A 14217-nucleotide genomic window follows, 5' to 3' on the forward strand; every position below is an offset into this window, starting at 1 on the left:
TAGCTTCACAACAAGTGTCAAAAGGACTTATATAGTCAAGAAATATAAGAGAAGAAAAAAGACCTAAAAAAAAAAAACCCAAAGAATTAAGAAAATGGCAATAAGAACATATATATCAATAATTAATTTAAAGGTAAATAGATTGAATGCTCCAACCAAAAGACACAGACTGGCTGAATGGATACAAAAAGAGAATCCATATATATGCTGTCTACAAGAAACCCACTTGACACCTAAAGACAAATACAGACTGAAAGGGAGAGGATGGAAAAATATATTCCATGTAAATGGGAAACAAAAGAAAGCTGGAGCAGCAGTCCTCATGTCAGACAAAATAGACCTTAAAGTAAAGATTACAAGAGATAAGGAAGGACACTACATAATTATCAAGGGATCAATCCAAGAGGAAGACATAACAATTGTAAATCTTTTGCACCCAACATAGGAGCACCTCAATCCATAAGACAAATACTAACAGACATCAAAGGAGAAACTGACAGTAACACAGTAATAGTAGGAGACTTTAACAACCCCCTCACACCAATGGACAGATCATCAAAACAGAAAATTAATAAGGAAACAAGTCTTAAATGGCACATTAGATGAAATGGATCTCATTGATATCTTCAGGACATTCTATCCAAATGCAGAAGAATACACCTTCTCAAGTGCACATGGAACATTCTCCAAGATAGACCACATCTTGGGTCACAAATCAAACCTTGGTAAATTTAAGAAAATTGAAATCATATCAAGCATCTTCTCTGACCACATTGCTATGAGACTAGATATCAATTACAAGAAAAAAAGCTGTAAGAAACACAACCACATGGAGATTAAACAACACATTTCTAAATAACCAACAGGTTTCTGAAGAAACCAAAGTGGAAATAAAAAAAATTCTAGAAACAAATGACATTGAAAACACAACTCAAGACCTATGGGATGCACCAAAAGCATTTGTAAGGGGTAAGTTTACAGCAATACAATCACATCTCAAGAAACAAGAAAAAGATTGAATAGACAGCCTAACTTTGCACCTAAAACAACTGGAAAAAGAAGAACAAAAACTCCCCAACATTATTAGAAGGGAATAAATCATAAAGATATGAGCACAAATAAATGAAAAAGAAATGAAAGAAACAATAAAAAAGATTAATAAAACTAATAAAAGCTGGTTCTTTAAAAAAAAAACTAATAAAAACTGGTTCTTTGAGAAGATAAACAAAATTGACCAACCTTTAGCCAGACTCAACAAGAAAAAAAGAAGAATCAAATCAACAAAATTAGAAAGAAAAAAGGAGAGGTTACAACAGACAATGCAGAAATACAAAGGATTATAAGAGATTATTATGAAGAGCTATATGGCAATAAAATAGATAACCTGGAAGAAATGGACAGATCCTTAGAAAAGTTCAGTCTTCTAAGACTGAACCAGGAAGGAGCAGAAATTATGAAGAACCCAATTACAAGCACTGAAATTGAAGCTGTGATCAAAAATCTCCCAGAAAAGAATAGCCCAGGATCAGACGACTTCACAGGAGAATTCTATCAAACATTTAGAGAAGAGCTAATGCCTATCCTTCTAAAACTTTCAAAAAACTGAGTGGTAGAAACACTTCCAAACTCATTCTATGAGGCCACCAACACCCTGATATCAAAATGAGACAAAGACAGCACAAAAAAAGAAAACTACAAGCCAAGATTACTAATAAACATAGATGCAAAAATCCTCAACAAAATTTTAGTAAACAGAATTCAGCAACACATCAAAAAGCTCATACACCATGGTCAAATTAGGTTTATTCCAGGGATGCAAGGATTCTTCAATACATGCAAATCAATCAATGTGATATACCATATTAACAAATTGAAAGATAAACCTCATATGATAATCTCAATAGATATAGAAAAAGCCTTTGACAAAATTCAGCACCCATTTATGATAAAAATTCTTCAAAAAATGAGCTTGGAAGGAGCCTACCTCAACATAGTAAAAGCCATTTATGATAAGCCTACAGCAAACATTATTCTCAAGGGTGAAAAACTGAAAGCATTCCCCATAAGATCAGAAACAATACCAGGGTGTCCAATTTTGCCATTATTATTCAATACAGTTCTGGAAGACCTAGCTACAGCAATCAGAGAAGAAAAGGAAATAAAAGAATCCAGATCAGAAAAGAAAAAGTAGAGCTCTCACTGTTTGGAGATGACATGAAAGTGTACATAGAAAACCCTAAAATTAGTGTCAGAAAATCATTAGAGATAACCAGTGAATCTAGCAAAGTTTCAGGATGCAAAATAAATACATAGAAATCACTTGCATTTCTATATACTAACAATGAAAAATCAGAAAGAGAAATTAATGAATCAATCCCATTCAACATTACAACAAAAAGAATTAAATATCTAGGAATAAACTTACCTAAGGAGACCAAAAAAAAAACAACAACAAAAAAACAAAACTGGGCACAGAAAATTATAAGACACTAATGAAAGAAATCAAAGACAACATAAGTAGATATTCCATGTTTCTGTGTATGAAGAATCAATATTGTGAAAATGATTATACAACCAAATACAATCTACAGATTTAATGCAGTCCCTATCAAATTACCCATATCATTTTTCACAGAACTATAACAAAATTTTCACAATTCATATGGAAAAACAAAAGACCTCAAATAGCCAAAGCAGTCTCCAGAAATAATAATGGAGCTGGAGGAATCAATCTTCCTGACTTCAGATTATACTACAAAGTTACAGTCATCAAGACCATATGGTGCTGCACCAAAACAGAAATGTAGACCAATGGAACAAGATAGATAGCCCAGAAATAAACCCATGCCCCTATGGGTACTTTATTTCTGCTTTTTAATATGCTGTCTAGGTTGGTCATAGCTTTTCTTCCGGGGAGCAAGTGTCTTTTAATTTCATGGCTGCAGTCACCATCTGCAGTGATTTTGGAGCCCAAGAAGAGAAAGTCTGTCACTGTTTCCATTGTTTACCCATATATTTGCCATGAAGTGATGATACTGGATGCCATGATTTGCTGACATTAGAGTCTGGGATATCCTTCAAGTAAAAAATGGAGCCTCATGATATGGAGAAGAACCACAGAGAGTGAGAGGTGAATCCTTGGTATAGCATAGAAGCAGAATTCATCCACTCACTGAAGTCTTGTTATATCACTAGAATTGTAAAATACATGATCTCCTATGGACTTTTACCTTCATAGTCAGGATGATGTAAGGTATCAAGTCACTGTAGTCTGTGAAAAATTACAGTTGGACTTAGTTTTTAGAAATAGAGTTTCTATTGTATATAATAGTCTTCTATCTCAAAGCCAGATAGCCAGATTATCTTGGAGTTATGTCAAAATTGGCAAACATTCAAAACATGTCCTATAACCTGACTGAAGTAGAATTGATGATTCTTTATTCCTAAAGAATTATTCATTTCTGCCGTGAAAGCAGCAAACACAGTGTTATAGCTGTTCCTGTGTGGTTCTGTAGCCTTGATTGCAGAGAAAGCAGTGTAGGGGAAGAATTAGCTACCCCTAGGATGGAGCACAGGTATGACCCCGAATGCTGGTTTGTTCATCATAAGCAGCTGTGCTTGGGATTAAACGAGCTGCAGCTGAGAAATTTGATTCTTTTCTTTAATCATATGAAAAGGTATCAGTTATTTTAAATACATAAAATTGATCTCATATAGAAGATGTTCAGGGTTGGTTTAAAATAGGTCTAGAGATCATTTATGTCAGATTGAATTTTCATTGCAGTTGAATGGGGTTTGTGCTTGCTGAAGAATGGTCTATGTCCAGCACAATCTTGTGTGTGTATGTGTGTGTGTGTGCACAGATGTGTGATCAGTAACTAGAGCATTGGAGAATTGTAGGAACATATTTGGTTCTATCTGTTTGTATATATATGGACCTATAAGAGGCAATTTTTACCAGTAGCTTCGGGATAACGGTTGCACAGACACCAGGGAGGCCAGACATGACAGGGACGCATGAAGGAGGTGGTATAAGGAAACCTGGAAGCAGAGATCTCTCCCTGTTGGTCTGGTGCACATGTTCTCAATACCTAAGTAAACGGGATACTTGCTAAGTCAGGTATCCTGACTTGCTAAGTCAGGTTGCAATCCTTGCAACCCTGTGGAAGAGAGCCCGCCAGGCTCCTCTGTCCATGGGATTCTCCAGGCAAGAATACTGGAGTGGGTAGCCTTTCCCTTCTCCAGGGGATCTTCCTGGCCCAGGGATGGAATCCAGGTCTCCTGCATTGCAGGCAGATTCTTTATGACTGAGCCACCAGGGAACCCCAGGAGACGGGGCCAAGCTCGTGGGGAAATTGGCTCTGAGACTCCTGCATGAAGTAATTAGCCTCCAACTAATAAAAATAAATGAAAAAAAAATGTTAGTAAGTAAATGGCTCAATGTGCCTAAGGATGTATCTGTGGGGGGGGGAAGGGTCTCAGACTGTCTATGATGCATCTTTGTATGCATAAGTAGGTGTGCATTCCTTGATCAAGGAAGGATTAACATAGTAAAGGATAACATAGTAATGGATATAGATAGAGATATTAGAGCTGTTGAGGCTAAAAAGCTTCTCCTGGGAGCAGTCCTCCTCTGGTCAGCCCATTACTCATTGGCACCACCCTCCCCATTCTTTTCACTCTCCCTCCTTTCATCACAACAAACAAGCTTAGTGGTTTGATATATTTATGAGTCACAGAAGACTGGGCTGATGCTGCTCAGCCTGTGGGATCCACAGACCACTGCCTCCAGTTACAGGGAAGAGTTGTCTCCTAGCCAGTGAGTGCCACCTCCTTCAGATTGCTCATCAGAGCTCCTTATTGAGAACTTATCCCAAACTTAAACACTCTTACTGTGACTCCAGGCAGACTCAGATCCTCATACTCTCTAGACATTAGATAACTAGCTTTTCTTCCAAAAGCCTGTGGTTACAAACCCTGATGCCAGGTTGCCATCTGAATGAAAATCCTAGTACCAAACCACACATGTTTAGATTAAGGAACTGATTCATCAAATCTAGATTTTGTGTTGATGGTATGCATATTTTTCTCCTGCAATTTGAAATATTATGTCCTATACCTAACTCTTGGGTGTGCAGCTGGTGAAAATCAAGAACCAAATGAACTGAAGTGATTGAACAATGAAGTCTTCAATTTTAGCTGGATTTTCATTATTGAGTATGCCATGGGAACATAATTGATTAGGATATTACTGTGAGTCTGTTAATGCATTTATAGTCCTGTGTGTGTACACATGTGTCCCTATATGTATACCTTCAGGTGGGTATAAACATGGGAGGATATCTGCAATACACTGCATAATACCAATGAGTAACTATTCATCTTATTAAATTCTATGATTGTGCTAGTATTATTTGAGTAAGGGACTATGCAATAGTTTCTCTCTGTGTGATGTGAGGTATTACCTATGAATACCTGGGTATATAAGTGTGCACATGAATGTTAAGCATGTATTCATTGATATCTTTATGTGACTGTACATAAGTATAGATGCTCATATACATGCTGTGCAAAAGAAGTACATTGCTTGTATCAGTCTACTTTTTTTTTTAAAATATACATTTATGCCTAAATTAGTTATATTTAGCAAGACTTCACTGACACCCCTTTGGTGAAAGCAAAGAAAAAATTATTGCTGGGTGGTGACAGATCATGTTTACTCTGGGGGAGACATTTTCAAAGTTACCTTCCATAGTGAGGAAAATCTGAAACATTGGTGAAATATGCCCTTCTGGATTACATAAATTTTCACACCAGGGATTAAGGACAGTGGGGTAAAGCTATTTTGTGAAGAGTCCTTCATGTTTGTTGATCCTCTAAGAGTTTTTCCATTTCGCCAAGATCTAGAAATAATCTTGGAATGAAGATGATAAAAAAGTAGATACAAGAGAGGTTGTATCTAAGATGATTTTTTAGAGACATCAACATTTAAACCTAGGTGAGGAGGTAATATGGAGTTTATAACATGGTCGCAAGAGGGGACTGGGCTCTGGTGAGTCAGAGATGAGTAGAACTCAGTTGTTATCCTCAGAGAGCTCATGGTCTAATGGAGGAAGTAGGACCAGAAGCCAACACTTTCAATCTCTGACCTTTTGTGTTGGAGACAGGGTGTCTGAGAAAGAGTGAAGAACATTCCCACACACCCTTATATCTGCCTGCCATGTTGGGCCTCAATGGCACCCCCTTCCAGCCCGCCACACTCCAGCTAACAGGCATCCCTGGGATGCAGACAGGTCAAGCCTGGGTTGCTCTGGTTTTCTGCATCCTCTACCTGATTTCCATCATTGGCAACCTCACCATCCTTGCTTTGGTGATTCGAGAGCCTTCTCTACACCAGCCCATGTACTACTTCCTCTCTATGCTCTCTCTCAATGATCTGGGAGTGTCCTTCTCTACACTTCCCACCGTGCTTGCTACCTTCTGCTTCAACTATCGTCATGTTGACTTTGATGCCTGCTTGGTTCAGATGTTCTTCATTCATACTTTCTCTTTCATGGAGTCAGGCATACTGCTGGCCATGAGCTTTGATCGTTTTGTGGCTATTTGTGACCCACTACGCTATGCAACTGTGCTCACCAACAACCGCATCTTGGCTATGGGCCTGGGCATCCTTGCCAAAAGTTTCACCACTCTCTTCCCTTTCCCCTTTCTGGTGAAACGACTGCCCTTCTGCAAAGGCAATGTTTTACATCACTCATACTGCCTCCATCCAGATCTCATGAAAGTGGCATGTGGAGATATCCATATTAATAACATCTATGGGCTCTTTGTGGTTCTTTTCACCTACGGCATAGACTCAACTTTTATCCTGCTTTCTTATACGTTGATCCTGAGAGCCGTGCTGGCTATTGCATCCCAGGAGCAGCGGTTCAAGGCTCTCAACACCTGCATGTCCCACATCTGTGCAGTCCTGGCTTTTTATGTGCCCATTATTGCTGTCTCCATGATCCACCGCTTCTGGAAAAGTGCCCCACTTGTTGTTCATGTCATGATGTCCAATGTCTACCTGTTTATACCCCCCATGCTCAACCCCATCATCTACAGTGTGAAGACAAAGGAGATACGCAGAGGGATCCGTCAAGTCTTCTGTAAGACTTGGGGCTGAGGGATGCTGCAGACCCTGAGAGAACCATTCTGGAGGAAGGACTAGGACTTTTTCTGACTTTAGGAATGTTAAAACAAGGAAAAGAGCCAGGATCTTGATAGCATGAATATGGAGCTAATAAAAGAATATCGGACTCAATAAAATGATATATGTATTGAACACTTATTCTATGAAAATCTTTGTGCTAGTTGCTAGCAATGTTGTAATGATGAATAAGACATATTCTTAAGAGATAGATGTATCAAGGGAAAAACATAAAAAATAAAGATGCCCTGAAATATATTTGACATATGTGAATATATTGGAAGCTCTACAGTGCAATTATCCTGGAACACAATTCTGCTACTACCAAGAGTGAGGAAATGATAAACTGAAGACAAAATTCAGTGGAAGTTTGGTGCTTTGTGGGGTGGAAAAGGGCACTTTCCATGTGGCACTAGTTAAAGAACCTGCCCACCAATGAAGGAGATGTGGGTTCGATCTCTAGGTTAGGAAGATCTTCTGGAGGAGGGCATGACTATCCACTCCAGTGTTCTTGTCTGGAGAACCCCGTGGGCAGAGAAGCCTGGTGGGCTACAGTCCATAGGGTCACACATATTTGAACACGGCTGAAACAACTTAGCATGCATGGGGGAGGAAGGTCCCACTGGTTTGTGGAAATAAAAAAAAAAAATTCTATGTTTGTGAGGTAGACTGTGAAGGAAGAGAAGGGTTATGGTAGTTTGTCAGGGTGGCAGAAAGACAGGAAAATAATGATCTTGGCATAACAAACTGCTTGAGGAAAAAATATTTAGGCAAACATATTTAGATCTTTACTACTCCAAGTGTGGTCCAGTGAACAACAGCATTGTTATATCTGGTGGTTTGTTAATGAAACAGAATCTTAGACCCTGAAGAAGACCTACTGAATTCAAATTGCTTTTAATAAGACCTTGGGGTGATTAAAGGCTGAGTGGCATAGTGTTTCTCTTTTTTAACCCCTCTAAGTTTTTGGGTATCTAATGTGCAACAAAAATAAGAAAGGTCATGAATAATATGAGTCTGAAAAACTAGTTCTCAAAGTGTGATTCCCAGACTAGTGTCATCAGCGTTGCTTGGGAAATTGTTAGGCATACAAATTCTCAGGCCTTTCCTCAGATATCCTGATCAGAAAGTCTTAGGTGGTGACGTCCAGCAATATGTATTTTTAGTAAGCCCTCCAAGTAAATCTGATATATATTACAGGTTGAAAACCTTTAAACTAGAATATTGGTCTAGACTCTTTGGGGAAATTGCAAATAGCTTTGTTTAGACAAAGGGGAGGTTTCACATTAAGAAGCTCTGAAAACAAGATCGATCCTGAGAGAGTGCCTAAGACTGTGTGTGTGCGCTCAGTCAAACCGGACTCTTTGTGATCCCACGGGTTGTAGCCTCTCCAGGCAAGAATAATGAAGTGGGTGACCATTTCCTGCTCCAGGGATCTTCCAGAGCCAGGAATCAAGCTTGATCAAGTCTCTTGCATCTCCTGCATCAGCAGGTGGATTCTTTATCATTGCACCACCTGGGAAGCCTAAGCTTGAAGGTGATTTTTAAAGCTGGAAGAAATTGAGTGCCTGACAACTAGGTGGAAGGTGTTGGTGGTGAAGGGATATACAAACTTATAACATATTATCTACACAAGGAAGTGTGCATGGAACACGGAAATAACTGAAATGGGATGAACAGTCTCCAGCCTCTTCACTAGCACTCAGGCTCCTGCCTCATCACTAGATGTCTTGCTTTTCTCCCAATGTCCACCTGCTAACCTGCAATCCAAAATTCAGGTACAATCCCACTAGAGGCTACCTTCTAAGTAAATACAATATCAGTTCAGTTCAGTTCATTTCAGTCGCTCAGTCGTGTCTGACTATAGAGGGGAAAATAATCAGTTGGATGTTACACTAAGATACAGAATCTTGCAAGAGTTTTTGGGGTGAGTGTTCAATGCATACACGTCTCCTGATCAAAACCTCTTTTGAGACTTTTTTGTTTTCTACAGACTCCATTAACTTCCTTCTAAAGTCTATATTCCTTTGCTAAAATGAGAAATTTTTAATGTGATTGTATTTTTCTGCACCAAACATGTACCTGCATTGTGTGCATCTTTTTGCTCCATTGAAAAAAATTTTGATTTAAACACCTCAAGACAAATTTATTTTCCTATTTAAGCTCTGTGGGGCAAAATGCTTCATAATTTTTCCATAAATGAAAATGAAAGTGATAGTCACTCAGTCAAGTCCAACTATATGAGACCCCATGGACTGTAGCCCACCAAGCTTCTCTGTCCATGGGATTCTAAAGGCAGGAATACTGGAGTGGTTTGCTATGCCTTCCTCCAGGGGATCTTCCCAACCCAGGGGTCAAACCAGTGTTTCCTGCATTACAGGCAGACTCTGACCATCTGAGCCACCAGGGAAGCCCTAACTTGTAATAGATCCCTTTTGCTGGGATTTGCACAAACATTATGTTGTGTCATTATCACTCTTGGAATGAACAAATACTGTTTTCCCTGACTTCTTTACTCATAAGATAGTGGCAGACACTAAGAATTGAAAGAAGACTTTTCAAAAGTTGAAAAAGAGATAATGAAATGATAGTCAAACCTAAAATCTTACACCTACACAGAGTTTGCCATGCCCAATGCATGTGAATTAAATCAACAACCAAATGACTAGTTAAATAAGTGAAAGACTGTATCAAGGATGATGCTTCTTCCCCATTATGCTGCCTCTAGCGACATAGTTAGAGACACTTCCCCCTGGGTCTTCTCAAAGCCTACATTCTCCTCACCAGGAACTTATGCTCAATCTGAGGCACCATGTCGGTCTCTCTATTCTCCATAATTCTAGGACCCTATTCACATGACTGCTTTTTGCATTCTCTTTAATTATATCTTCTCATTCCTAACCCATTAATTTTTACCCAGTGAATTCTACAGTGATGGAAAGTAGAAAGAGTTTTCAAACTGCCTCTCTAAGATACGTCAAAGTTCCACATGGAGAAGGAAAAATTTCTTCTATGTCCATATTCTATTTCTATTCCCTAACCATCCCACGACTTGATAGAAAAAATAGAGAGATCTCCCACCATTCCTTTGCTCAGTACACTTTTACTCTGTCTGAAACTGAAACAAGGGGGAGATAAATGAAAATATTTAATGGGAAGATCAGTTATTTGGAAGAATAAACTATTTGGAGTATCTGAAATTAGAACCTTTAGCAGAACTCCTAATGAGTATAATTACCACATGTAGTACAATCACATTTTTAAAGATCACTTTCTTCTTTTTATTTGAATTCCTTATAGACAGGATCTATTTTTTTACAGATCAAGTACCAGTTTGAAGGAATACTAGATTCATGAATTATGGAGCTAGTAGACAGAAAGGTTAGGGCCCAAACCCACGTCTATGTGACTTTGAACTCAGTGGTCTTTCAGTGGAGATGTCTCTCCTGGAGGAGATCTCAGTCTTGTAGAACTTGGTAGAGGGTTGGATTGGAGGTGATGGGAGAGGGAATTGAGCAGGAAACACCAGTTATAAGTGAATGGAGGTAGCCATGGTCATATGATGTGTTGGTTAAATCTTGGGACTAACTCTACACATCAAGTTCTGTTCCCTTGGCTCTGAGTTCTGGAGTTTGCCCATAGGGTCTATGCTTTAAATAGGTGTTCTCAGTCCTGTCCAGTTGTTTGTGGCCTCATGAACTGTAGCCCACCCTGTTCCTCTGTCCATGGAATTTTCCAGGGAAGAATAGTGTAGCAGTTTTCCATTTCCTTCTCCAGGGGATCTTCCTAACCCAGGGATTGAACCCATGTCTCTGATGTCTCCTGCATTGGCAGGCAGGTTCTTTACCACTAGTACCAACTGGGAAGCCCCTGAAGTGAAACTGTTACTTGCTCAGTCATGTCCAACTCTTTGAGATCCCATGGACTGTAGCCCACCATGCTCCTCTGTCCATGGAATTCTCCAAGGCAAGCATACTGGAGTGGATTGCCATTCCCTTCTCTAGGGAATCTTTCCAACCCAGGGATCGAACCCAAGTCTCCCACATTGCAGGCAGATTCTTTACTCTCTGAGACACCATGGAGTTTCACTGAAGGCTCAATCAATGATAAAGAATCCACCTGCAACACAGGAGACATCACTTTAACCACTTGGTTGGAAAGATTCCCTGGAGAAGGAAATGGCAATCCACTCCAGTATTCTTGTCTGAAAAATCCCATGAACAGAGGAGTCTGGGTGTGCTACAGTCCAAAGGGTCGCAATGAGTCAGACATGACTGAACACACACACACAAATTGTATACTATTTAGGGCTTTCCTGGTGGCTCAGAGGGTAAAGCTTCAGGTTCTACCCCAAAAGGTGGATTTTAAGCCCAAAATTTGGGGATTTCAGATCTGAGTTCTCTGCTGAGGGTTCTGATTTTGAGACTGGATAGTTGGGATAGGAAGGATGTTGCTATGGAGCTTGGAGGAAAATTCTCCTCTTCATCACAAGGAAGCAGTTGGAATTTTATTTTCTCTTTGGAGAGAGAGCAGTGTCTCCAGGGATAGTTTTTTTTCCTCCTTCTGTTGCCAAGTGACATCTAATCCTCCTTTTCTTCCCCCATTACCAGCACAGCGTCACACTCAGGCAAGCCAGGACCCCAGAGACTTTGGTGCCTAGGAACTCGTAGTCAGAGATGTAAAGTCTGCCTGTCTCTGGCTAGTTCCTGCTTGAGTTTCCTTCTGGAACCACTGTGAGCTCAGGCTCTTTGTCTTCCAAGCCGGCTCTCACTTCATTGCGCTCTTTCAGGTGAGTCTGAGATCTATTGTAAGCTCACAAGAAGTACATTTCAGTCTGTGACTCTCTCTGTGCCCCTGTGTGGGTCCCTCAGCCTCTCTCAAGACTCTGTGTTTCTGAGTGAATCTCTGTCCATGCAAGTGTGTGCTGGTGTATTTGCTATGATTCGTGTGGCTTATGATGGAAGGGTTTAAACAAATAAAAATAAAATTCCCTTTTGTGAGATTCTTTTGTTGGATCAGTTGAGATGATCTTGGTTGCTTTCCTTCTTTCTATTAAGATGACATATCACGCTGACTGACTTTTGTCTCTTGACCCATTCTCAAATTCCAGGAGTGGATCCCACTTGGTTGGTAATACTGTATAACCCTTTTAATGGAAAAAATAATTAAAAATAAAATTTCAAAATCTTAGTTTCATGTATATTTTCTTTAAATAAAGATAAGAGTAATATACCTTCCAGTACCAGGTGTCCTCCTGGACAGCAATTTCAGATAAGGCTGCAGAGACGGCTCTATCAGTGAAAGACACGTGGCAATCCCATGACAGAGGCTGAGAGCTTGCCTCTGTTCTATTCCACACAGAACCAAAGTCATGATACTGTCAGCATCACAGACCAGGAGAGATTTTGACCTCCTGGAACAGCAAGCCGAAGGGCAGAAGGAGACTTGAAAGCGCCTTTAATCCCAGTTAGCAGCTGCCTGAATTTTCCCCCCAGCATTTCCATCAGTGGTTATACAATTCTGATTGTTGCTTGAGCACGTTCACTGACAATTTATTATCTCATCTTGTAGCTTTGACTCAGAAAAATCTTCCTTATCTGGACCCTAAATTGTCATCTTGTGGTCTCCATCTGTCACTCCTTACTTCTTACACCCATACCCGTCCATCTCTGCTGCAGTCTCTTCTCAGAACACAGCATCACTGGTTCCTTCAATGCTCTTTATATGACTTGGTCCCCTCTGTCTCTGTGTGTGTACCATTGGTTTAAGTTCAATGTAGAGAACGGAACCCAGAACTGAATGTACTTCCATTATGACCCTGAACAATGTGCTCATGCTTTTATTAACTCATGAATATTTGAGTGTGTCTTTGTGCTAGAAACATGAAGCAGTGGGAGGCAAGAATGAACCAGACACAAGTTTACCTAAGATTTCAACGGAGAACAGAGGTGTAAAGGCACTTGTCATAAAATAAGAATCATGTATAAAATATTTTCAACTCAGATACGGGGCTATTGTTTCCACTTAAGTAGTAAAGGAAAAGCTGCAGATAAAATGAAGGTGTTGACTACGAATGGCAGTGGGAGTTCAACAACAAGGAAGAGGAAGATAAAGCAAGTAAATCTCCTAGTCTTCTTAGGAAGCAGGAAAAATAAATCTGTCTTCCATTCTCTACTTTGCTCTGCCTGTGAAAGTGAAGGTGAAGGTGACCAACTTCCCAATATCTCTACATTCTTCTTACTTAGGTGGCTGCAACTTCAGAAGGCTGGCAGCTGGGTTTCATAGGAAGGACCACAGGACTTACAGTTGAAAGAATTAGATTCTAGTCCCAATTTAGCCACTTAATGCCTTAAGGACAGTCACTTAACATGGTTGTTATGGGACTGAAATCAGGCATCTTGGTAGAGAAACAGTTGCCCATCTGGTTATCCTTTCTAGCACACAAAGACTGAATGATTTCCCTGAAGCTGTGCGCTCCTGGGTGCTGTTTTTACTCTTTGCCATCATTCATGTTCCTCCTCCATGCCATGGGTCAGGGATAGTGTTTATAAGCCTTCATTTTTACTCTTTGTGACAAATGAGGTGTGTCCATACATACCATATGATATCGTGTTTACCTTTTCAATGTCCATATGCAATAGATGTATTTTATCTATTTTAGATATAGAAACACAGAGGCTTCGAAAGGTTAAGTTATCTGTTCCAGGTGACACTGCTCATAAACTGTAAACTGGGCTCCGAACTGAGGTCTGTGAAAATCCATCTCCAGAGGTCTAAAACACTGAACATATGAAGCTATTTTTTTTAATTTATTTCTTATATCCAAGTAAGAGAATATTATTATCTCTACAAGTTAAATCATATATTAACTGGCTAAGTATTGATTTTGACCCACTTCTGATTTATTCCAGTGCTTCTCAATTTTTAAATGATGCTATCTCTCATAAGATTGGGTAGTCTCAAATATCTTTTTTATGCATAAGATTTTAGGGCTCTGGCTGTCAGGGGAATAGCAGGTGAGAATATTT

At 39.6% G+C, this 14217-nt stretch overlaps 1 protein-coding gene across 1 annotated transcript; it reads left to right on the forward strand.

Moving 5' to 3' along the window:
* Window positions 1-6218: 6218 nt before the first annotated feature.
* LOC122450100 (olfactory receptor 51I1) lies at window positions 6219-7175 on the forward strand. Its single transcript, XM_043482253.1, has one exon. The coding sequence runs from the start codon at window positions 6221-6223 to the stop codon at window positions 7163-7165; it is 945 nt and encodes a 314-aa protein (XP_043338188.1). The 5' UTR covers window positions 6219-6220; the 3' UTR covers window positions 7166-7175.
* The last annotated feature ends 7042 nt before the right edge of the window (window positions 7176-14217 follow it).

The sequence above is a fragment of the Cervus canadensis genome, chromosome 11 (genome assembly GCF_019320065.1).
Source record: "Cervus canadensis isolate Bull #8, Minnesota chromosome 11, ASM1932006v1, whole genome shotgun sequence".
NCBI classification, from domain to species: domain Eukaryota; kingdom Metazoa; phylum Chordata; class Mammalia; order Artiodactyla; family Cervidae; genus Cervus; species Cervus canadensis.